This window comes from Cibotium barometz, chromosome 47 (genome assembly GCF_041138505.1).
Source record: "Cibotium barometz isolate CiBa-2024 chromosome 47, ASM4113850v1, whole genome shotgun sequence".
NCBI lineage: Eukaryota > Viridiplantae > Streptophyta > Polypodiopsida > Cyatheales > Cibotiaceae > Cibotium > Cibotium barometz.
In genome coordinates this window covers 16,271,981-16,295,537 of record NC_141092.1, presented here as the reverse complement: position 1 = coordinate 16,295,537, position 23,557 = coordinate 16,271,981, and the positions used below count along the sequence as shown (strand labels likewise).

The following is a 23,557-nucleotide window of genomic DNA, read 5'->3' as shown; positions in this document are numbered from 1 at the left end:
TTCAGGTACAGATGGCAAGCTGATCAGTACAGGGAGTGTCTCAAGAATTTCTCTACAGATGTCATAGTATCTGAATAGATTTTGTTGAGAACTACTCATTCAAACAACAAAATGAAATACAGTCCATGCCTTGGCACTCAGATCAATGCACAATCCTTATTCACATTACATATAGGCATAGTACAAGCAATGACCAAAGCATAATCAAGGAGATGCATTTCTCTATCTCTGATGATAAGAAGCATGATACTCTCTTTGTGCAACATTGCTTCCAACTTTATAATCGATTGCTTGAAGACCAGGGCTTGAAATTTCGAAAGCACTGGTGTGGTCTGATGGTGTAGCTTCACAGTTTAAAGCTGCCCGACCATTCTATTTTGTTGGTCGCTTTTACAAAGTGATAGATGTGGAGATGACTTGGAATTTTTTTGCTTCAGGCCATGGTGGCAAGGGAGAACATGATGGTATTGGTGCAGTAGTGAAGGGAAATTAACGCACGAACAACTCAAGTCTGATGGTGTAGTTCTTCAAAATGCTGCTGATGTTGTAGCTTTCTTAACGGAAACTATGTCTCATGGTACAAGTAGCTCAGATGCCTGCAGTACTAGTAATGGTCCCCAGATTCACCGAAAGTTTTGGTTCGTAAGTGCAGATGATGTGGATAGGTCTAATGCATGGGGATGTGCAACACTCAAGGGGACACAATCCCTACATTCTGTGTGGGTTTTGCAAACTAGACCCGACACAGTTGAAAACAAGAAATTTGGCTTGTTTTTGCAATGCATGTATAGTTGGTCATTGGAGATCATGCTCTAACAAGTCGTATGTCTAGGAATGGTCACATATTGTTCTCAAGCCTATAACAAAAGGGCCAATTGGACATGGAAGATATGCAAGAACCAATCAATATAATAGATAGGGTGGCTGAGTTTGAAGATGAGAGACCCATGTTTGAGGGATCATTGGATATGCTTGGCCAACTTCTTGTCGAGGGAGACAACTATGCAGTCAACGCAGAGGCTAATAACGTAGAAGGAGTAGATTTCTATGTGCTGAAATGTGTAAAAGCAAGGTGGAAGACATAGAAGGTTCTTAAGGACACTTGGAAAAACAAGTGCGCTAGAGGCACATATGTTGTCACAGGTCTTTATTATAAGCAGCAAATGGAGAATCCCAATCACTACAAACTGCTCAATGACAAGGGTGTGAGCCACACATATTCTCACCTAGTTAGGTCAATCAAGTTTGACATGCCCCTTGTGGATACTACCTCTAAGATGTATTATTTATCCCCTCAACTTCACGAGTCCATTTACAATGCCATGCCGTATGAGGCTGCTTGAAAGCTTTTCTATGTATCCTTTTTATATAGTAACCTTTCTTTGAAACCTTGCAAAAACATTGTTGAGAGAGTCTCGTGTGCAATCAAATATGTATGCAGGTTCTCATTTCTTAAACCTGATTTGTTAAATCTGATTTGTATGCAGGTCATTTCTTAAATCTGATTTGTGGAGGTTGTCATTAGCAAAACCTTTGCAAAGTAGGGTTATGCTATATAGCACAATTCCTGTACTATACAACACAACAAATTGCCCCTCTCACCCTAAGTTCACCATGTCTAGTTGTGCTATATAGCACAATTCTTGTACTGTACAGCACAACACAATGCCCCTCTCACTCTAAGTTCACCGTCTGGTTGTGCTATATAGCACATGTACTATACATCACAACACAGTGCATAAGACACAGAACCAAGGATTAAGCAAGAAAAAATAGCATAGACAAAACAAGATCCAATTTTAGTTGAGCCATATAATCTTATAAAAATCCCCGATTATATGTTATTCTATACCTTTTCACTAGCAGACCATTGACATCGAGCAATATGCATCGAGTCTTCACACACAAGGGCGTACATATAACCTGACATGGGATTACTGCAAGACCATTGTCCTGTTCTATGTCCATGTTAACATCCTCCTCCATATTGGCATTGTCGTGTTCCACAGTGTCATTTCTTAAACTCACATTGTCCTATTTTGTGTCCATGTTAACAGCCTCCTCCACACTGGCATTGTCTTGTTCCATAGCGACATTGTCCTCAATATTGGCATTGGCACCACGATGGCCATTATCCTCCTCCACATTGACATTGACATTCTCTTGAACACTGGCATTTTCCACAGTGACATCCACAGCTGTGTCTATATTAACAGCCTCCTCCACAGTGGCATTTTCCTCAACACTGGCATTGGCACCTACAGTAGAAATCAGATGTATCCATGATGCCAAAGAATATGTAATGTTAACCATAGCAGTTAATAGTTTGCATAGCCCTTATCATGCGCTCTCTACCATTACGCACAAAGAAGCATAGCATCCTTGTGAAACCAAGAGGGATAACAATACTAGTTTAGTAACTAACCATAGCAATTAATAGTTCGCAATTATTAAAAGATCCACACATAAATGGATTTGATTAGCCAATTGTGGAGATAAGTCTTGGAAGTTGGAAGGGAAAGGCCAAGGGAGTCACGGCTCACACATCAACAAGAAATAACAAGACAAAGAACTTGTGGCCATAAGTGGAAGGTTTTGAGAAGAATATGAAAAGGAAGTCAAAGGTGCAAAATGACAAAGACATTATGATATGTTATTTTATAATAACTACAAAAATGATACATATTAGATGAACAACCTATAACAAGAGATAGCCCACGTTAAAAGAAGCCTCCCTACTACAAGCCCATGATAATCTCAAAGGTAATGGGCACTTTTTGATCCCACTTAATATCAAAATTGAGCGTTATTTGATCCCCCTTAGTATCAAAATTGATGGGCTTGGTTATATCAACTTCAACCGAAGATTTTCCAAATAACTTCTTAGTGGAGAAAATATAGACTTTCTTGGATGGAGAACCTCAAGTAACAAGGCAAGTTATGTGTATGTCACCTATCAGTTACGATCTCAAACCACACATAAGTTAGAGGCTCTAATGCTCTTTAACTATGTACTTGCATTAATGTTGAGAGGATTCTTATATTTGATCTATAAAGAGGAGGTGCACAACTCCGTTTGTAATGGCCCTTGCTTGTTGGAGTTTACTTACTCTTGGGAGGAGAAGTGCACATTCTCAGGTAAAGAAGAGTAACTGGCAAGAGATTCGCAATAAGAACTGACTGGCAAGCCTTGGATTCATGGTTTATGTATCATATTAACGTAACAAGCAAATGGTCAATTGTTAATTTTAGGGTTATATTAGTCTAGGTACTTGTGAATATGGGCCAAGGTTTTATAGCTAATGTTATAAATTGTACTATCAATGTATAACCATGATTTAATATATTGTTGTGGTCTTTTCTAAGAGTCTTGTGTGTGTGTGTGTGTGTGTGTGTGTGTGTGCGTGTGTGTTAGAGAGAGAGAGAGAGAGAGAGAGAGAGAGAGAGAGAGAGAGAGAGAGAGAGAGGATAATAGATATGAATTGTTGGGCTACATGTAGACACAAAATTCATTGGTCTTTTGATTACATGGAGAATTATAAAAACACTTTAGAAAGCATTACATCTTTAAAAATGTGGTCCCCAAAAGTACTAAGCGAACATAATTTGTAGCATTGTTTTTTTCAAAACTAACGTAAATATTATTATGGAGGTTCTCCATCAAAACTTAATTGTTATTGAAAAGAGAGGTCCACACTTTCTTTAAGTGCCACATCATTGATGGACACCATAACTCATAATGTTTCAAAAATTTGAAGTGATGTTCTTTATTTGTGATGCAAAGAGGAAGTGGCTACCATGTGACACGGTTGTTGAAATGCCTTTATCACTATAAAACAAGTGGGCTAAATCAAAGGCAAGTAAAGGGGGGTTTGAAGGATATGAAATGCTAATTTTGTGGTTGTAAAAGCTTCAAAACTAATGTTTTTAGAGTGAAGAGGAAATACGACAACATGCCAATACTTAATATACAATATAATCCACAAAATTCAAGTTCTGTGCAAGATAATGTAAAGACTCTCAAAACTAATGTTTTGAGAGTGTAGACTAATAATCTCAATAAAATGTCAAGCCTTAAGGAAACATAATCAAGGCATTTTTGTGTATGCTAAATTTTTTACAACACAATATGATAGCATTTACAATATTTGTTTTATTTTTATATATAACATCTCTATGTGAAGAATTAATGTAGCTTTCTTTTCAACGTAAAGAGCCCAGTAAACTTCTTTTTCTGTCCCTTTTAATGGCCCACCCTATGAGAAAAACCAAGACACTTGTGCATGCTATCGAGTAAGTGCACATACATGAATACATTCTTGTAATGGCTATGAGTGCACATGAGAGGACATACATATCCATGCAAAGTAAACCTTTGTAGACAACACATCCTTTTTGAGTTAGACAACTTGTAAGACTTTTTTAACACCTCAAATATATTTATATTCATATTCATCAAATTACTCAATGACCAAAAGCATACCACAAGTATAACACCATGAAGAAAATCGGAAACAACATCACATTTCAGGATAACAATCCTTATCATAAGTTTGTGTGGTATAAAATTATACATTGAACAAGCAACATGAATAGTGATCTTGACACTCATCTTGACTTTTTCACACACACACACACACACACACACACACACACACACACACACACACACACACACATACACACACACATGCACGTGCACACGTCCATCACATGTGTACATGTGTCTATGTGCATATGCTTACATGTATGACGGTGTTTGTACGCACATGGAAGTGTATGAATTATGTATGGGTGTGCATGCATATGTCTGCACAGCCACAGATGTGCGAACCCAAGAGTGCCCCTATCCACATGTGTTTATATGCATGCACGAGTGTATGTGAGTATATGTGTGGATGTACATGCATATGTGCACATGCTTATTAATGTTCACATCCACGTGTGCATGGTGGCATTCCCATATGAAACAAAAAATTCATGTTCCATGTATGTACACACACACACACACGCACGCGCACGCACGCACGCACGCACGCACGCACGCACGTGGATGTTCCATGTATGTACACGCACACACACACGCACGCGCGTGCACGCACACACACACGTGCGTGCATGCACATGCTCGCGTGCACACATACACACACACGTGCACACACACGTACACTTATACAACAAATGGTATTTTTTTACATAGATACCATGCTTAAAATCCTATTTTATATTGCCCTCCATATGCAAATGATCTAGAGTTTTTCTTTAAGGTGTGGCCCTAATGATAAATAGAGCATCCCCTACATACAATTGTCATAAAGAAATGATAATGTAAATGACATGTAACATGATTCATGCTAGAAAAGCCCAATGACATTTCAATGTAAGCTCACTTGTGTTAAAGGAATAAGTTTAAGGAGGTATCAAAGAATTTCAAAAGAGCTTTTGAGGTACTAGATAGTGACCCTTATCATTTAAGTGCATTAGAAGACCATTTTTAAATTACGTATACTTACAGACTCTACATTTATAAGAGGTGATATCATCTATTTAGTGCCAATATATTTGACTGATGGTAGGGGTGATAAATCTTCTTAAAAGTAAAAACACACACACACACACACACACACACACACATCCACTAAATGGTTTTTTTTTTAAAGTGTGGTCCTTGTGATACATAGAGCATCCCCTACATACTATTGTAATGAAGAAATGATAATGTGACTGACATAGTTCACTGATTGATGGTAGGGGTGATAAATCTTCTTAAAAGCGTGCGCGCGCGCACACATCCACTAAATGGTTTTTTTAAAAGTGTGGCCCTTGTGATACATAGAGCATCCCCTACTACATACTATTGTAATGAAGAAATGATAATGTGAATGACATAGTATCACTCCCAGGAATGCATGTTATTCTTGGAGGACCCCGATGTCAAGGCCAAGTTGCAAGTTATGGGGTAGGTTTGCCATGCATGCATGTTTTTAAACATGTTAGAAGTGCTTTTGGTATTTGCCAAGTGATGGTGGGCCCCTTTAATAACTTCATGAATCACCATGTGAGTAGCATCAAGGCTTTATAGTCGAGATGGAGAAGGCTTTGGGAACTTCAAGTTTTTAAGTGTTAATCCTCATTCCATCTCTTGCTTATAGGGTGGTTGCAACACTTGGGAGATAGTCCAAAAGGGAGGTGGTATGAAAAGGGAGGAGGGTCCAGATCATAGGACATGATCTAGGCTAGAGTTCATATTTCTTTAAGGAAGGTTGATGATAAGGTGGTTTACCACAACCATGGTACATGGACTTTTGTCATATATTTGACCATGGGTGGGGTTGGTGAGAATGGATGAGCAATGTTGGTAGTCCACCACAATTCAAGTGAACCCGTTACTCACAGTAAAGTTTCTTTTGGGCAGCCTGCTTTTGAAATCCTATTTTCAAAGGTGGGTTTCTTTTGATATGGGTTGTGAAGCCCACTGAAGCCTTCAAATTTTAGTCCTGGCTACCCACTCACCTGGCTTCTCAGAAGAGGAGCATGCTGTAGCCTAAAACTTAGAAGCCATGCTTCTTTAAGAATATGGAGTGTAGAGTTAAGGGGTGTGATGAGATGTGACAAAAGTGCATGGTATGGTCACTATGGTGCCTTCCAAATTGCGCTGATCTCCAACAAACACTTGGCAAGATCCCCTTCTCTAGGGTCAACGGCGTGTGATCCTGAGTGTGCCCCTAGATTTTCACAAGTGGTTTTTACTAAGGTTCAAGGATCTTGGATTATAGGTCTGGGAGGACAGGTTTAAAGGCCAATGAAAAAAGGTTGTGAGAATCTAGAGAGAGAGAGAGAGGGGGTAGAGAGAGGTAGGAAATTTTCCAAGGGCGTGAGTGTAGGTGGATAACGAGGTGGTAAAAAAGGGCGTTGGATCAGAAAACATAGGAGCAGGTGGTGGGCAGACCTAGCTGCTTGCGAGGAGGTTGCAAGTGGGTGGCACTAAAAGCAAGAAGAGGAAGAGAGAGCGCAAGAGAGAAAGAGAGAGAGAGAGAGCCCCTTGGAGGTTGACGAAGAGCAAGCAGAATCTAGCCGTGCTGTGGAGATAGATCAGATTCACCACCAAGCAACAGCCCACATGATAAGGTCTCTCTCTCTTCTGGCTCACCTTCGAAGGTGGCAAACATACTCCTCCCGCCCCCCAATCTCTCTCTCACACACACATGATAAGGTCTTTCTCTCTCTCTCTCTTCTGGATCACCCTAGAAGGTGGCAAACATTCTCCACTGTGACCCCTCTCCCCCCCCCCCCCCCCCCCCCCTCTCTCTCTCTCTCTCTCTCTCTCTCTCACACACACACACACACACAGGTCTTTCGCCTCAGAAGATCTATTATTCCCTACCCACCCGCACCCATCACCCCACAATTCACCCACCACCCCTGCCGCCATTTTTGGGCAATTGGGCGCACAGCTTAGCTTCCTCTCCTCCACTGAGCAGCCCTATTCCGCCCATAACCTAGCTTAATTCGCCCATCACAGGCAACTCTCTTTTGTGGGCGATCTCCTCTCCCTTCCCGCTCCCCATTTTACACGGTGGGCAGCTTCCCGTATCGCTGAAGATCTCACTCGGACACGGTTTGGCCGTTTTGGCTAGCCGCCAACCTCCTTTTCCTTACAAAGCTAGGCCTATGTGGCTCTCTTCATCAACTACAGTGTGTTGTTTTCTACTGGTAAAACCTATCTACAAAAGCGTCTAATATAGACTTGTTGAGCTGCCACCTTAGCCTGAGATCTGTGTGCTCTAGCCCTGCACTTGGCTATGGATGGCAAGAGTCTGGGTCACATGTCTTGCATGCCTTTTCCTTACCCTTCTCTTTGACTTGGATATGGTAAAGCTGACTTGCTTCTGTTCGTTGTTGTAGGTCCACTTTGGGCTGACAAAGCTACCGTACTTCCTGCAGTTTTGACCAGGCGAATCACCTTACATGACCGGAAAGTCTTGGGCATCTTGATCACAACTTGTGGTGACACAAGAGCAGCATCTGAATGAATGTTCTGTTTTGATAATATTGGACTGTAAAAGATATAGGAGTGGACAATTGGCAAGTTAAAGAGAAGGTAATTCATCCTATCTTATCTTATCATTGAATGCCGAAGGACTGGTCTATGATCTGCAACAGATGAGATTGATGTTTTTGGAGTATTGTGGAAGTGGTCGTTTTAGGCAGTGCGATAAGATATGGTGAGCATTCGGAAGCGGCGTCACCTTGGCCTTCTAGGTATGGAGATCATGCTGTTGATCTGTGTGTGTGTGTGTGTGTGAGAGAGAGAGAGAGAGAGAGAGAGAGAGAGAGACCATAAGGGTCTATGAGACCAAATAGTAGTATGTATGATTCATATGTAGACTGGAAGTCATAGAATAGAAGCTTATCTACCAAAAGAAACAGGGCCCGTGCACTACACAGCCCTGCATGTACAATGAAACAGGCGGAACCAATCACACATTATCTTCCTCTGCAACAGGGTACATGTTGTCTCGATGTGCACGTCCTGTGTTGGTGCCTCTTTATGGCGTTGGGGCATGTCCCAAAACTTAGGTTGACAGGAATAGGGCCTGGATCTATGGGGTTGGGGGCGTCTGACTAGGGACCGTGCCTGCTCTCTGATGACTCCATGTGTGCACTGTGCCAGCACATCTCGGGCTTGGGTTGGACTCTCTTGGCAAGATCAGAGGTGTCATCCATAATCCGTCTGCTCTTGCTAGCGCTGGCGGGATTGGTATTCATCTGATGGGGGTAAAATAAGTCTCTAATAGATGTCTGCATACTGTCTTGCTGACCCTTGTTCCCTGCATGTGTCCTCATCAAGGCCTTTCTGTGACGGTGTCGCTCTAGCAAGTATAGGCCCAAACATCTCTGATGTCTGTAATGCATCACATTTGTCTGAAGAGACATGCCAAGTTTCGGAGGAAGGAGACGCCAATGTCTGAGGTATGTAAAGCTGCAGTAGATCCAGCTGGATGATTCAGTTGATCTCCTGTCGTGAGAGGTCCAAGAATTGAGAGTCCAGACTATACTGTAAAGGGGGAGACGGCCCATCTGGAGGCCATGTGCATCAAACCAATGGACTACCTCCGAGTACCAATGGGTATATGAGAGAGAGTTACAATTGGCTCTAGAGTAGGTGTGAGCTAAAGGATGATCTTCTAACCAAGTTGATATACTTTAAAAAAAGCAATTCATAAGGGGCTAGGCTGGGGCTGGGTGGTTGGGGATTGGCAACCTTGATAATATGGGGTCCAGATTGGAACGCCAAGATGTGACACCTCCCAGATAAATGTGCTTGTGTGAGCAACTTGATGGGGAAGGGAGACTCACCGAAGTTACCCTACAATATAGATAGACTCTTATACACTGGGATTGGGGGAGGAGGGGAGGGGGTGGGTGGGGGAGGTGTGCATCTTCCAAACACTGGCATTGGGGGAGGAGGGGGGGGGTGTGTGCATCTTCCAAACACTGGCATTGGCGGAGGAGGGGGGTGGGCGGGTGTGCATCTTCCAAACACTCTTTAACCTTTTTGGGGGTTTGTAATGTTAACAGATAGAGATGATGTTACAACACCTGTATTTACGGAACTTCTTTGAGGATGGTTACGTAATAGGGAATCTTGAGGGCTATACCAGCGGGTGAGGTGGTCAATTAGAGGAGAAATGCCCAAGAGAGAGGCTCTAGGCATAATCTGTATGTCGAAAGGTGAAGGCCTAAAAGGTGATGGCAGGCATGTGGACAATTAAGCTTCTAAGGCTACACCCCCTTTAATTCCTAAAGTCTCTCCCTTGGGCATTTCTCCTCTAATTTTCTTTATGGACACGTATCTAGAAGGCTATACCAATTTTTGGGGTGGGGCCCTAAACATTAATAAGTATCTAGAAGACTATACCAGTGGGTGAGGTGGCTGATTCAAGGAGAGTCTCCCAAGGGAGGGGCTCTATACATTAAGTTGTATGTCATAAGGTAAAGACCCAAGAGGGAGTTTAATCTTAGAAGCCAAATTGGCCACATGGCAGGGACTGTTATAGATCTCTAGATTCCCTATTATACATATGTTGGGTTATGCGAACCCTAATTTGTATAGTAGAGAGCAGAGAGTGAGAGATAGGCGCACATAGTTCCAAGAGAGTCATGCTTACGTTTCTGGTATTATGATAAAGTAGGCAAAACCAAAGGTACAAAAGCTAATAAAAAGTGGTGTCCTTTCACACTTGATGGCTAAGGGGGGAAAACCTTCCTCACGTGTGAAGGTAAAAAGTGCCCCTAGTTGGCTCCCGTTCACATGTAACACTACCGGTGTCCTTTCACACTTGATAGCTAAGGGGGGAAAACCCTTCACACATGTGATGGTGAAAAGTGCCCCTACTTGGCTCCTGTTCACATGTAACACTACCATAATTGTTTTCCTAAAAATCCCCCCCCCCCCCCCCCCCCCCCCCCCCGCCCTGGCATAGTGGTAGTGTGAATATATACAAGAGTAGTTGATCACTCTCCAAATGGTAGTAAGCTTAAAGCTTTGTGGAAAGCTTCAAACTTCTATGTAGGCTGTGCCTTTGTAAATAGATCTGCAGTGTTGTCGTGTGCAGGACAATAAATCAAGTTGATCTCCCTACATGTAACTGCTTATTGACAGAATGATAGTGAATCTCTATGTGCTTGACAATAAATCAAGTTGATCTCCCTACATGTAACCGCTTTCTGACATAATGATAGTGAATCTCTATGTGCTTGATTCTAGCATGGAAAATGGGGTTTCATTCTACAGCCATAGCACTCTGACCATATGTGAGGATGGGAGTGGATGTTTGTTGACTCCCAGAGAGATTTGCCATCAATTTCCTCAACCATACACACTCAATTGTAGTTGTGAATGATGTCTTGTACTCAGCAAATGATGTGGCCATAGCAGGTTGTTTCTTTTTACTCAGCCACCCACGAAATGCATGAACTTCTGAGGAAAAAGCAATTTCCACTTGTGGACTATTTGGTATCATAGTCACTAGTCCAATCAGAATCATTGTAGGCATGTAGCCTAAAATCAATCCCCTTGCATTGACCAATCCAATAGATTGAGTGCCTTTTACGTATCTAAAAACATGCTTGATAACTTGCTGAAATGCTTTGTTCCTAGGCTGTGCATAAACTTGCTTAATTGGGACACACCAAACTAAATATATGGCCTCGTGTTACACAAGTGAATGAGGAATCAACATCTTGACTGTAAAGAGTGACATCAAAAGGCTCACATGCATCATGCATGCTTAGCATAATATCAAGTTCTACCGCAAGAGAAATGGGCTTGCAATCCTCAAAATTGAATCTTTGGAGCAGCCCCTTGATATGTCTTGACTGCAACAAAACAATGCCATCATTGTGCTGTATAAACTGAATACCCAGGTAAAAATGCAATGGCACGAGATCTGACATCTCAAATGAAGATTGCAATTTTGTCTCCACTTGTCCTTGTAAGCAACATGTCATCCACATAAAGGATGATCACAATGAAATCCTCCCTATCCTTCTTGACATAGAGGGAATTCTTTGTCGAACTATTTTGAAAGCCTTGGCTAACCAAGTATGCATGAATTTTCTTATACCAAGATCAAGGAGCTTGTTTGAGACCATACAGTGCCTTTGGCAATTTGCACACTTTGTCTTCTTGACTAGGCACCACAAAACCAATGGGCTGACTCACATAAACTTCCTCATGGAAATCCCATTGTAAGAAAGGTTGTTTTAAGTCTAACTAATGTACTTTCAAGCCATGATGGGCAACTAATGCGATAACACATCTAATGGTAGTCATCCGAGAAGTGGGAGCAAAGATCTCATCATAATCAATCCCTTTCTGTTGGGAGTAGTCCTTTGCTACAAGCTTGGCTTTGAACCTGTCAATAGATCTATTTGCTTTTCTGTTAACCTTGTAAACCCTCTTTGTGCCAATTGCCTTTTTACCAACAGGTGAAGTACCATTTTTTTGAATGGCTTCCATTTCATCTTGCATGGCTCTCATCCAATGCTGATTTTCTTGAGCCTCTTCAAATGAGTATCGGCTCTTTTGCATCATATAGACTATGCATCCAAGCAACATCAGCATGATGTGGTTCCAAAGCATTTCTAGAACCAGCCCGTGTCCTCCTACTGAGAGGAGCTGAAAGTTTACTCTCCTGCAAAGTATGAACCAGCCATCTAGGGACTATTCTGACTTCCTGAAGGGCTGTCCTTTCCTCTCTCACTATGGCATATGATTGACAAAACCCCACAAGCCCTACTTTGATTTTGTGATAACCCCCAAATTATTGAAGTATGAAGGTACAACATGTACAGTTGCAACAAGCGCTGGTGAGTACAGTCGGTACTGTTGGTACAGCAGCAGAGGTACTTGTGCAAGCACATTATGTGTTGACGTGCAGTATGGGTGGTACGAACAGTATGGACACCAGGCACATCGACTGCGTGGATGTAATGCAAGGATGTACAGATAGGTACAAGCTCGCATGTGCAGGGCTCAGACAAGGTACGCTGAACCTTGGGCTGTGATTCCACTGTTGGGTTAAGAAAACCCTAATGTTCAAGGGGGAGAGAGAGAGAGAGAGAGAGAGAGAGAGAGAGAGAGGCGCACACAATTCGAAGAGAGTTGTGCATACATTTCTTGTATTATGATAAGGTGTGCAAAACCAAAGGTATGAAAGATAATAAAAAATGGTGTCCTTTCACACCTGATAGCTAGGGGGAAAATCCTCCAGACATGTGAAGTAAAAAGTGACCCTAGTTGGTTCCTGTTCACACATAACACCAACATAAGTGTTTTCCTACAACATATCTGTCCTTATAAGAATCTCGTAAATACCGGTAATGTAACAAGAGATATAGCCAGCTCATAATATTGCTTTATATTTATATAGTTAATAGTTTTCCGTTCTTTTAGTAAAGGTTTTTGACTTCATAAACAAAACTTGGCTCTTTTACAGAAAGGCATAAGGTTCTGAGTCAGATCCCAAGGTTACATGGACAACAACAGGCACCAGAACCCAAAGAACAGGTTGCAGAGGAATCAGATCTTCAAAGGGGCATCACAGAGCCACCAGAGTATTATGCTGAGTTGAAGCCGGTTAGTGATATTTCAATTATGGCTATGTGGTGAATATATTAATGTTAAATTTCCATGCTCACGTTTGAGTAGCATTTAAGTTATTGAGTATATTTTTATTCCAATCATATAAGTTTTCTATTCCAATCATATAACTGGGCAAAAGCTTACTAAGGAATCATTGATGAGACTTCTTAAATATCCATGGTATACAATTGCATGGGGGAGTTGTCAAGAGAAAGTACATTGGATATCATGCAATGTGTTGTTCAAGCATACCAACAATTAGTGCCACCAGTTTTCCTTCTCATGTGGACAAGAGAAAGAAATAGAAAAATAAAGTTATATAACGTCTACGGAACACCCTAAGGGTCTAAGAGACCATAAATAATACAATGGTACCATGGATATACTGAGCCATGGAAGAACTGAAAAAGAAATGAAAAAATGGAAAAAATACCAATGTGTATACATCCAGATAGCAAATGATTATCCTATGATCTAGTACCAATCTCAGGGCAGAAAGAGGGTCGGGCCTCTGTGATGGGAGCATAAAGAACCTCCCGAACGGATGCTTTGGGTCAGGGGCGTCTGACTCGTAGATGGATCGAGCTTTCTAGCTAAGAACTTCTCGGGCTGCGGAGTTGGATTGTGGGTATGGCTGGTAGTGGAATCTCCTCCTCATCCTCTACCCCGTGGTGCATATTGTGCATATCCTCTCCTCCTGTGGGATATTCTCGGCTCTGCCAGTCTCTACTTTGAGGCAGTAGGAGGATACCCTGAGGTGGCCAATTGTGATAGGCATAGTATGTGACATGTGTATTTGTATGTTTCTTGAGATCTCCATGAATCCATGCTCAGAGAGTCTCAAGAAGTGATCTCTGTAGAACTCACACTTCTTACCAATCTCTGATGGCGATACCCATGTATGATGTATGTGTAGTCCGAGTAGATCTAACCGGATGATCTGGTCGATCTCATGTCGTCATGAGAGGTCGAGGTAGGGGAAATCGAGGATGTACTGAAATTGGGAGAGATGGTCCATGGACAAATCTCAGCTCATATGCAGATTCCTGGCAGCGTGAGCACCATACTGTGCAGAGGTGGGCTGATTCAGGTGGAACAGGTCAGGTACGGTGTGCACTGTGGGCAGCAGCCAGCAAAGGGGCGGGCAGATTGGGTACTGTTGGTGGGTGACTTGTTTGGGCCTGGGCAGCGTATTTTTGGATGGCCAGGATTGGGTACCCATAAGGTTAGTTTGAAAGATTTCAAGGTTACGACTCCAATAATGCAGTCGACCATGCTCACGACTTGCATTTGCAGCCCGACACCCTCCCATGACCTGCTTGATCAACAAAAGAGGGAAAATTGTTCCTAAAATTAGACCCCTTACTCCTCCCTCTCTCACACATGGAAGCACAAGCAGATCCAGCGTAGAGCTCACCAGTAGAAGTTGCTGACCCCCCAAGGAGAAAGTGTCCACATTGTCGATAACCCAGCAAGAAATACACTGAAAGGTGGGGGCTCTTAAGTGGATCATCTTGGTCCACGTTTATACTTCATTCACATGTCTAATAATACAAGCAAATACATTGTAGTTTAGTTGGGACCCAATTGGGTGTGCGGTGTCTTCCTCTCCTTGCCTCTCTCTTCAATTGAAGTTAATTGCACCAATGTATAACATTAAGCACGGGAGAAGACTTTTGCTATGCATGTTATAGCGTGTTTGTAGTGTGTGTGTGTGTGTGTGTGTGTGTGTGTGTGTGAGAAAGAGAGAGAGAGAGTTATATTAATGCTTAACATCTACAAAAGACCACATGGATCTGCGAAACCAATGTGATAGAGCAGAAGTGTCTAGACCATATGGGTCTATGAAACCAAGTTGATACAGCAGAACTGTCTCTATTATGCACAATGGCATGAAAAAGAAAAGTTAAAAAAATTGATCAAGTGCGTACCGAATACTTCGTTTGTAAAATGCCTCTCAAAGGTAACCAGTTATGTGAAGAGTGCTGTGTGAAAAGAACACCTTTGTCCCTAAATATCTCCAGAATGTGAGTCTGAGAATCAGACACATGGCATGTCCTGATGCCTTTTGTATGACAAAAGCCACTGCTGTTCGAGGTTGAGGCCTCATATACATAATATGTCTCTCTCTAATAGCAACTTCATCCCTGAGCCCTGTAGGAGCCCTAATGGATAAAGTCATTGAATCTTGTGTCTCAATTTCCCCCATGCCACACAACTGATACATATCGTGATCCGTAGTGGTTATGGACCCCCGTATAGCATTAGGTAGGGAGTTCCTTTTTAGACATTATGGTTTTTTTTTTTGGTTGGTACAATTTAGTGCATTATGATCTATGACTCGTTATTGGTGTTACACTACAGTATCGTGTGTGTGAAAAAGAGAACAAGAATAAGCTAGAAACCTTGAGTTTTGAAGGTTTTTTTCTCCTTGTTGTTGCAGGTATTGGAACCCCAGGTTGGCTCATCTGTATTTTCTGGGAGTAGCTCCTCAAAGGATATCAAAAACTCTGTGCAAGGTATCTTGTGCCCTTTTTCTTTTTTAATCATAATATAACAAACTAATAGATGTTACATCACCTGCATTTATGGGATTCCTTCCATACTAGTGGGTGATGAAAAGATGCAGGGGAGAAGAGAGCTTGAGCTCTTGCAAGCACACACACTCACAAAACCCTAAAAGAGAACACACAAGGTGAGAGGCTGAAAATCTTCTTCTTCTTCACACAACACTCAACACACCATATACAAAGATAAGAGTACACACAATATGAAAAGGTACTCAACCAAATACATACTAGGGTTCTCTATAGTGTGAACCCAACTAAATGAGCTGGTGCTATAACTATGCCAGTCTCTAGAATGGCTGTCACACAGCCTGTCATCCCACTGGTCGCATATCACCCATGATCTCACTAACTATGCCAGTGGTGTAAGTGTGGGGCCTATCCCCGAGGCGGGTCATCAGTGTCCGCCTCACTAGATGAGCTCGATATCTTAACACTCCCCCTCGAGCTCAACTCCATCTCATGTACACCAAGCGAAGCCCTGAATCTGCGGAGCTTCTCTGTACCCAATGCTTTGGTGAAGATGTCAGCGACCTGATCTTGTGTGCTGACATAAACAAGATCAATGTCTCCTGCCAAAACCTTCTCTTTGACAAAATGGTAGTGGACCTCTATATGCTTCGTGCGAGCATGAAAAATTGGGTTCTTGGCCAACTGTATACTGCTAATGTTGTCACAGAAAATGACAACTTGTCTATTCACTGATAGACCCAAATCTGCAAGTAGCTTTCTCAACCAAGCTACCTCACATGTTGCCATAGCAGCACCTCTGTACTCGGCCTCTGTACTGGATAGAGCAACCGTAGGTTGCTTCTTGCTGCTCCAAGTCACAGCATTCCTTTCCAAAGAAAACATGAAGCCACTAGTAGATCTTCTATCTGAGATACTACCAGCCCAATCAGCATCTGTGTACCCATGTACACATATCTCTGTCCCAGTTTCATAAAATAGTCCACAATGCAAAGTAGACCTCACATACCTCAGTATGCGTCTCAATGCATCCAAATGCGGCTTCCGAGGAACCTACATAAAGTGACTCACCAACCCAACAGCATAGCTCAAATCTGGCCCGGTGATTGTCATGTAGATCAAGCTTCTTACTATGCGCCTATACATAGTAGGATCCTCCAAAATCTCTCCTGAATCTGCACACTCAACTTGCCATTGTGATCCAATGGCATTGAGATAGGCTTACAGCCTGTCATACCATACTTGGACAACATGTCCAAGCCATACTGTCTCTGCAGTAATCCAATACCATGTGGTGACCTAATCACCTCAATGCCCAAGAAATATCTGAGCTCCCCCAGATCCTTCATCTCAAACTTCTGTCTAAGCAAGATCTTTACATCAAAGATCTCTGCATCATGGTCCCCCGTAATGATCAGGTCATCTACATAGATGACTATGCTCTTGGTGCTTGTTTTAAGCCATACAAGGCTTTTTTCAACCTGCACACATGCTCGGGGTGACTCACATTCTCATAACCAGGTGGTTGCAACATATACACCTCTTCTTGCAAATCCCCATGTAAGAATGCATTCTTTACATCCATCTGATGTAAAGACCATTGCTTTGATGCAGCCACTGCTATCACAACTCTCATTGTTGCCATCTTGGCAACTGGGGTGAAAGTTTTATCATAATCAATGCCATATGTCTGCGCATATCCTTTGGCTACCAATCTAGCCTTGTACCTGCTTATGCTTCCATCATTGTTATGTTTTACTTTGTACACCCACTTATGGCTTTCTTGCCTTCAGGCAATTGCACTAAATCCCAAGTCTCATTTCCATATAGTGTATCCATCTCCTCATCCATAGCTTTCTCCCAACACACATTTCCAATAGTCTCATCAATGCATGTGGGCTCTACAATCTGCACAACTTTTGCCATGTATGTATAGTGATGTGCCACATAACCATCATAGGTAAACCTCTGCACAGGATTCTTTACTCTCCCAGATCTTTGCAGCTTTGCATTCATGGCTTCCATAGCCTTCTTTACACCAGGTGTTCTCATAGCTGGTATCCCAAGATTCTCATCAAGGCTCATCTCTGAGCCACTAGACTCTCCATCAACATGAGAATGCCCTGCAGAAATGTCCGGCATACTAAGGGGCTCAATCAGTTTCTCTTTGCCTTTATGTGATGTACTAATCACATTTGCAGGATTGGTATTATGACGCAGCCTGCCACTCCATGGTCTATCAACTGAACCACTAGATGAGGACTCTCCAGGTCCACTCAAAGACTGTGATTGCTGACTTGCATTTTGTGCAACCACATTTCCACTCACATCAGCCCCAACAGCTTCTTTTTCAGCAGCATACCAGCTGCTCATCTCATCAAAAACAACATCCCTGCTTACCCTCAACTCACGTGTAGTAGGGTTATAACACCTGTATCCCTTTTGCTCAAGGGAATATCCAATAAACACACATTTTTCAGCTTTTGGATCCAGTTTAGTTCTCAGCTCATTTGGCACATGCACATATGCAATGCATCCAAAGACTTCAGATGAGACAAATCAGGTTTTTTGCCAATAAACCTCTCCTCTAGAGTTACATTATGTATGGCTGCAGTTGGAGTCCTGTTCATGATGTAAACTGCTGTAGATACAGCCTCAGCCCAATAGCTATGCGACATATTCTTCTCTCCCATCAATGCTCGTGCAATCTCAGCAATGTGCTTGTTTTTTCGCTCAGCAACTCCATTTTGCTGTGGAGTGTATCTGCATGTAAACGGTCTCCGAATACCATTCTTCCTCAAAAATTCAGAGAACTCATTGGAGAAGTACTCTTGTCCTCCATCTGACCTTAGACACTTTACATATTTCCCTGTTTGCTTTTCAACCATAACTCTGAAATTCTGAAAATGAGTGAACATCTCACCCTTCTCCTTCATGAAGTATACCCACACTTTCCTTGTGTGGTCATCAATAAATGTCACATAATACTTGCAGCCTCCCATAGACATGGTCTTCGTAGGACCCCATACATCTGAATGCACAACATCTAGTGCATTTCTGCTCACATTTCTGTCACGTGGAAATACATGCTTTGTTTGCTTTCCAAATTGGCATGCCTCACATATTTTCTGTATACCTTCAACTTTAAACTTTGGCAGCCCTGTCACAATTTCTTTAGTCTGCATAGACTTCATTCTCTGCACATTTACATGTCCAATTCTTTTATGCCAAATGTCTGTGTCTGCAACAATTCCTGAACCATTTGCAAACATCGCAGCACTCACTTCAGGCATGTTTACATTCAATGTAAACATTCTGCCCACTCTGTTGCCTTTTGTAACCAACCTGCACTTGTCTTTAAAATCTTCAACATAACAACCATCAGGATTAAACCGAACCTGCAAACCCTGCTCAATCATCTGGCCAACTAAAACAAGATTCTTTATTATGTTCGGAACATGAAGTACATCTGCAAGGTACTTCACTTTGCCATCCTGCATAGACAATGGCACATCTCCAACATGGGCAATTGGATGAGCAGTGTCATCCCCTGTTTCCACAAAACCTGGTCTTTCAAGGTTTTTTATCTCCTTGAATCACTCCCCATGACTTGTCATGTGGTTCGAAGCACCTGAATCAACGTACCATACATCATCTTTATGTGCTGCTTCAACATTTTCAGACATGGCATTAATGACATGCTGCATAACAAACAACCTTTCATTATCCTCATTGTTTCTGCTCGAGGATGCATAGTTGTTTTGCTGCAATTTCCCATTTTGCATGTCAGCCTGCTTCTTATAACAATCTGCTTGCACATGGCCAGGCTTACCGTAATAAAAGCATCCACGTGTATCATTATGCTACCTTTACCAATTTCCACGACCTCTTTGACTCCCCTTGCCTCTGAATTGGCCTCTTCCACCTGCGTGTTGTTGTTGTTGTGAATTCTGGGACTGTTGTTGTTGTTGCTGCTGGCCATAATTCTGATTACCTGTTCGGCTACCTCCTTGACCGCGTCCACGGCCTCCTCTACCTCGTCATCTTCCTGAACTTGTGTAGAAGGCCTGTTGCTCTAAACTGTTTTTGTTTTGTGAAGACTGTTGGTCTTCACCCAAGCTCTTCTCTTCTATAATCAACATAGATACCAAATCTGTGAAATTGGGAATGTTTTCCCGAGTCTGAATAGACGTCTTGAACGCCTTGTATTGTGGCCCGAGACCACGTAGACAGACTTCCACCTTATCATCATCATCTACTGAAACGCCAATAGATGCAAGGGATTCCACAATACCCTTGATCTTCAATGCATAGTCATTCACAGACATACTCTGTTTCTCCACAGTATGAAGTTTATTCTTCAACTGTATCTTTCCTGCCTTGGTATTCGTTTCATAGAGTTTTACCAAGGTGTCCCACGCCTCCTTGGGGGACTTGGCATCCTGTATGTGCCCAATCATGGTGTCCTGTATACTGATAGAGAGCCAATACATAACTTTTCTAGCTCCTTGGTTCCAATCCTTGAACTCTTTCACATCTGCAGCAGTCGGATTGATCTCCGGTATCTCCGGTGCCTCTTCATGCTCACCTTCTATATAGTCCCAGTAATCCTTTTCCATCAGGAAATTTATCAACCTGAACCTCCAAGCATGGAAGTTGTTCTTATCAAGCTTCTCAGCAACAATCTGGTTTATGCCATCATTTGACATCTTGTCAGATACACAAATTTACCAGAAATAGCACTCTGCTTTGTCCTGCTTGCAGCGGTACTGTACTACACTCGAATGTCACAACCAGTGACCTCAATGTGCATACATATACCCAATGGCAACTGTTGACCTCCTTGCAGTACACACAATGTCTGCACAACCAATCTGTCTTCTTGCAGTTCTTAAAACAGAGTTCTGCAGAGAATCGATGACTTACCCGTAGTGCTCGAAATCGCCTGCTTTCTGAAAAACGGAGGTCGTAGCACGTCCGAAACGCGTTTTCGACCGGTAAAATATTGTCCAATAGGACAGTATAGTTGTCCTTAGCTTTACTCTCACGAAGAAAGCTCCTCAATTAGAGATCGTTTGCCGGTGCCTCCCGTAGAGCTCCCGACAAGGGTGTAGTCGCCAACACAAATAGGGAAGAGTAGATGAAGCTCTTACCCTCGTACCGCTTCCTGTGCTTCTCTTTCTTGCAGCTCAGCCCTTAGCATGAACTAGGCTCTGATACCATGAAAAGATGCAGGGGAGAAGAGAGCTTGAGCTCTTGCAAGCACACACACACTCACAAAACCCTAAAAGAGAACACACAAGGTGAGAGGCTGAAAATCTTCTTCTTCTTCACACAACACTCAACACACCATATACAAAGATAAGAGTACACACAATATGAAAAGGTACTCAACCAAATACATACTAGGGTTCTCTATAGTGTGAACCCAACTAAATGAGCTAGCGCTATAACTATGCTAGTCTCTAGAATGGCTGTTACACAGCCTGTCATCCCACTGGCCGCATATCACCCATGATCTCACCAACCATGCCAGTGGTGTAAGTGTGGGGCCTATCCCCCAGGCAGGTCATCAGTGTCCACCGCCTCACTAGATGAGCTCGATATCTCAACAGGTGAGGTGGCAATTAGAGGAGAAATGGCCAATATAAAGGTGGGTGAGGTGGCCAAATTGAATTCTAAGGTTAAACTTGCTTTTGGGCCTTTACCTTCGGGCATACAAATTAACCTAGGGTCTCTTGCTTGGTGATTTTCTAGTGATTGGCCACCTCATCATTGCTATATCCATCTTGATTCCTATTACATACTTGTCCTTAAAGTAATGTGGTAAATAAAGGGGACGTCACAAATTTTATGCTGTTCTTGATGATAGTGATGGGATTGCTGCTGTTACCAAGCATGCACAATCCAACTCTAGTTTGCCTGCCTCTTGGGTTCCAATGAGGAGGCATTGGGTTTGTATCTATGCATTCCCTAGGGAGGGAAGTGATGGCATGTAATTTCAGTACCACTCCTTGCAATACAAAAAATTTGTCTAGACAGTAGTTCAAGTGCAAGGGCAGATACGAAGTGGTTTGTGTGTGGAATGCCATTATTACTGGCCAACTTTAAGAAAGCAGAAGCTGGCTGTCATTTCTTGTTCGGCATCTCCAAACAACCCTCTTAAGGATGATGATGAGTGTCTTGTCTTGTCTTGTCTTCCAATTTAAGACATTTATAAGGTGTCAAGTAGCATAACAAGTCTTCCAATTTAAGACATTTATAAGGTGTCAAGTAGCATAACAAGTCTTCAACCATTCCTTAGAACCAATATGTCCCTGATATTTATGAAACTTGGGACAGGTTTTGGGACACATGGCTAGTGCTGCAGCATGATGGTCCTATGTGAAATAGCCAAGTTTTCTATAACCTTCTCTCTATTGGTTGCTCAGCCCAACTAAATTATTTGGCAGTGTGCCACATGACATTTTTTGCTGGGTGAGGACCCAGAGTTGCTGGCACATATTGGCCACTGCTTCATCAGAATGCTTTTTTATTTTATTATTTATACATACAACACACACGCACACGCGCACATCCCCCCCAGGCAGGCAGAGAGAGAGAGAGAGAGAGAGAGAGAGAGAGAGAGGGGATTAAAGTATCTGCCTAGCAGAACGTGAACTGAAAAGGAGGAAAAGGCAGAGGAGGAGGCAATTTGAAAACCAAGAGGCGTGCATGTTGCGTGGTGTATACTTCAAGAACATGAAGTGGCAAGCTGCAATCAAGGTGGAGAAGAAGCAAATACACTTGGGCACTGTTGCCTCCATGGAAGAAGCCGCGCATCTCTATGATCGGTAACCCCTTTTCTTTTATGTATGGTAAACTGTAAAAGGAGGGGAAACTCTTCAGTTGATGCTCTAGTATAATGGACATCTCTATTGATGCAAGTTTGTTATGATAGTGCTGCATATATGTGCGGAAGGGAGCCAAACTTTGAGCTCTCTGAGGCAGAGAAGCTGGAGTTGCAGGGAATACAGTGGGAGGATTTTCTGGCTTTGACAAGAAGTGCCATTGCAAATAAGAGTAAGGAAATTTTGAGCTCAAAACGGCGGATTATTTTTTTGAAAAGGCACAATTTTCTAATCTATTTTTTAACGTAAACTTGAAGTGCAAGTGCACTTTGAAATATGCACATACACACTTTTATATTATATCATTTATAAGATGCCTTAGCACAATGCTGCAACATCTTGCCAGGAAACCAAACACCCTTACCTACAAACTTTATTTGAAAACACCTTTTTTTTTGGGTGAAAAGTGTTGAGTTTTAGATGCCATATGGATTGTAAAACACGGCTATTAATGCTTCTGCAGAGAGGCAGAAGAAAATAGATACACGCATAAAACGGAAGCAGGCAACAGGTTTTGGAGCCAGCAGTCCGTCGCCATGACACATTCGCCTGCAATGAGGTGGTGGCATAATTTTCTCTTAATATTGAGCTGCTGAAGCTGTTTTCTATGCACAAAATTAGGTAAACTTGTATCAAAGATTTAATTTCAATTATTGGTAGAGATGCCCGGGATTGGGTAAAAGTAAGCCATGGATTTGGGAAGCCTCTGTGCCAACAAAAGATTGCCAAGATCATAGGGGTGCAGTGGCCCGGGATTCAAAAACAGCATGTAAAGTAGCTGCTCTGCAGGCTGTATAAATGGCAGAATGTCCTTGGGTGTGATAAGACAGGATCTCTCTCTCTCTCTCTCTTTTACATCATTGGGTTTTTTTTATTATTTGTGTAAGGAAGGGTGGCCAGCCTTTCTTAGTTCAGAATTGTGAAGTTGTGTGAACTCTTAATTTGATTATATAGCTTAAGAATTTGAGATGCTGTGTAAT

At 42.3% G+C, this 23,557-nt stretch overlaps 1 protein-coding gene and 1 pseudogene across 5 annotated transcripts; both read left to right on the top strand.

Moving 5' to 3' along the window:
* Window positions 1-567: 567 nt before the first annotated feature.
* Window positions 568-1,343, top strand: LOC147611416 (uncharacterized; annotated as a pseudogene).
* A 5,555-nt stretch (window positions 1,344-6,898) lies between these two features.
* Window positions 6,899-23,544, top strand: LOC147611415 (ethylene-responsive transcription factor-like protein At4g13040). Of its 5 annotated transcripts, none has more exons than XM_086784512.1 (8): window positions 6,899-7,128; window positions 7,906-8,101; window positions 8,208-8,262; window positions 13,005-13,144; window positions 15,594-15,669; window positions 22,340-22,520; window positions 22,628-22,749; window positions 23,041-23,544. In XM_086784512.1, the coding sequence occupies exons 3-8, from the start codon at window positions 8,223-8,225 to the stop codon at window positions 23,115-23,117; spliced, it is 636 nt and encodes a 211-aa protein (XP_086640638.1). In that variant the 5' UTR covers window positions 6,899-7,128; window positions 7,906-8,101; window positions 8,208-8,222; the 3' UTR covers window positions 23,118-23,544. The 5 variants fall into 5 exon arrangements, with proteins under 5 accessions (XP_086640638.1, XP_086640636.1, XP_086640633.1 ...); XM_086784510.1 differs by having other exon boundaries at window positions 6,902-7,128; window positions 7,945-8,101; window positions 8,196-8,262; XM_086784507.1 differs by having other exon boundaries at window positions 6,902-7,128; window positions 8,196-8,262.
* The last annotated feature ends 13 nt before the right edge of the window (window positions 23,545-23,557 follow it).

Excerpts from the sequence above, each read along its gene's own strand:
- LOC147611415 (XM_086784512.1), top strand. The coding sequence starts at position 8,223 with ATGGTGAGCATTCGGAAGCGGCGTCACCTTGGCCTTCTAG. Across the intron at positions 8,263-13,004 it reads GCGTCACCTTGGCCTTCTAG|AAAGGCATAAGGTTCTGAGT; the intron begins GTATGGAGATCA and ends GCTCTTTTACAG. Across the intron at positions 22,750-23,040 it reads AAGTGCCATTGCAAATAAGA|AGAGGCAGAAGAAAATAGAT; the intron begins GTAAGGAAATTT and ends ATGCTTCTGCAG.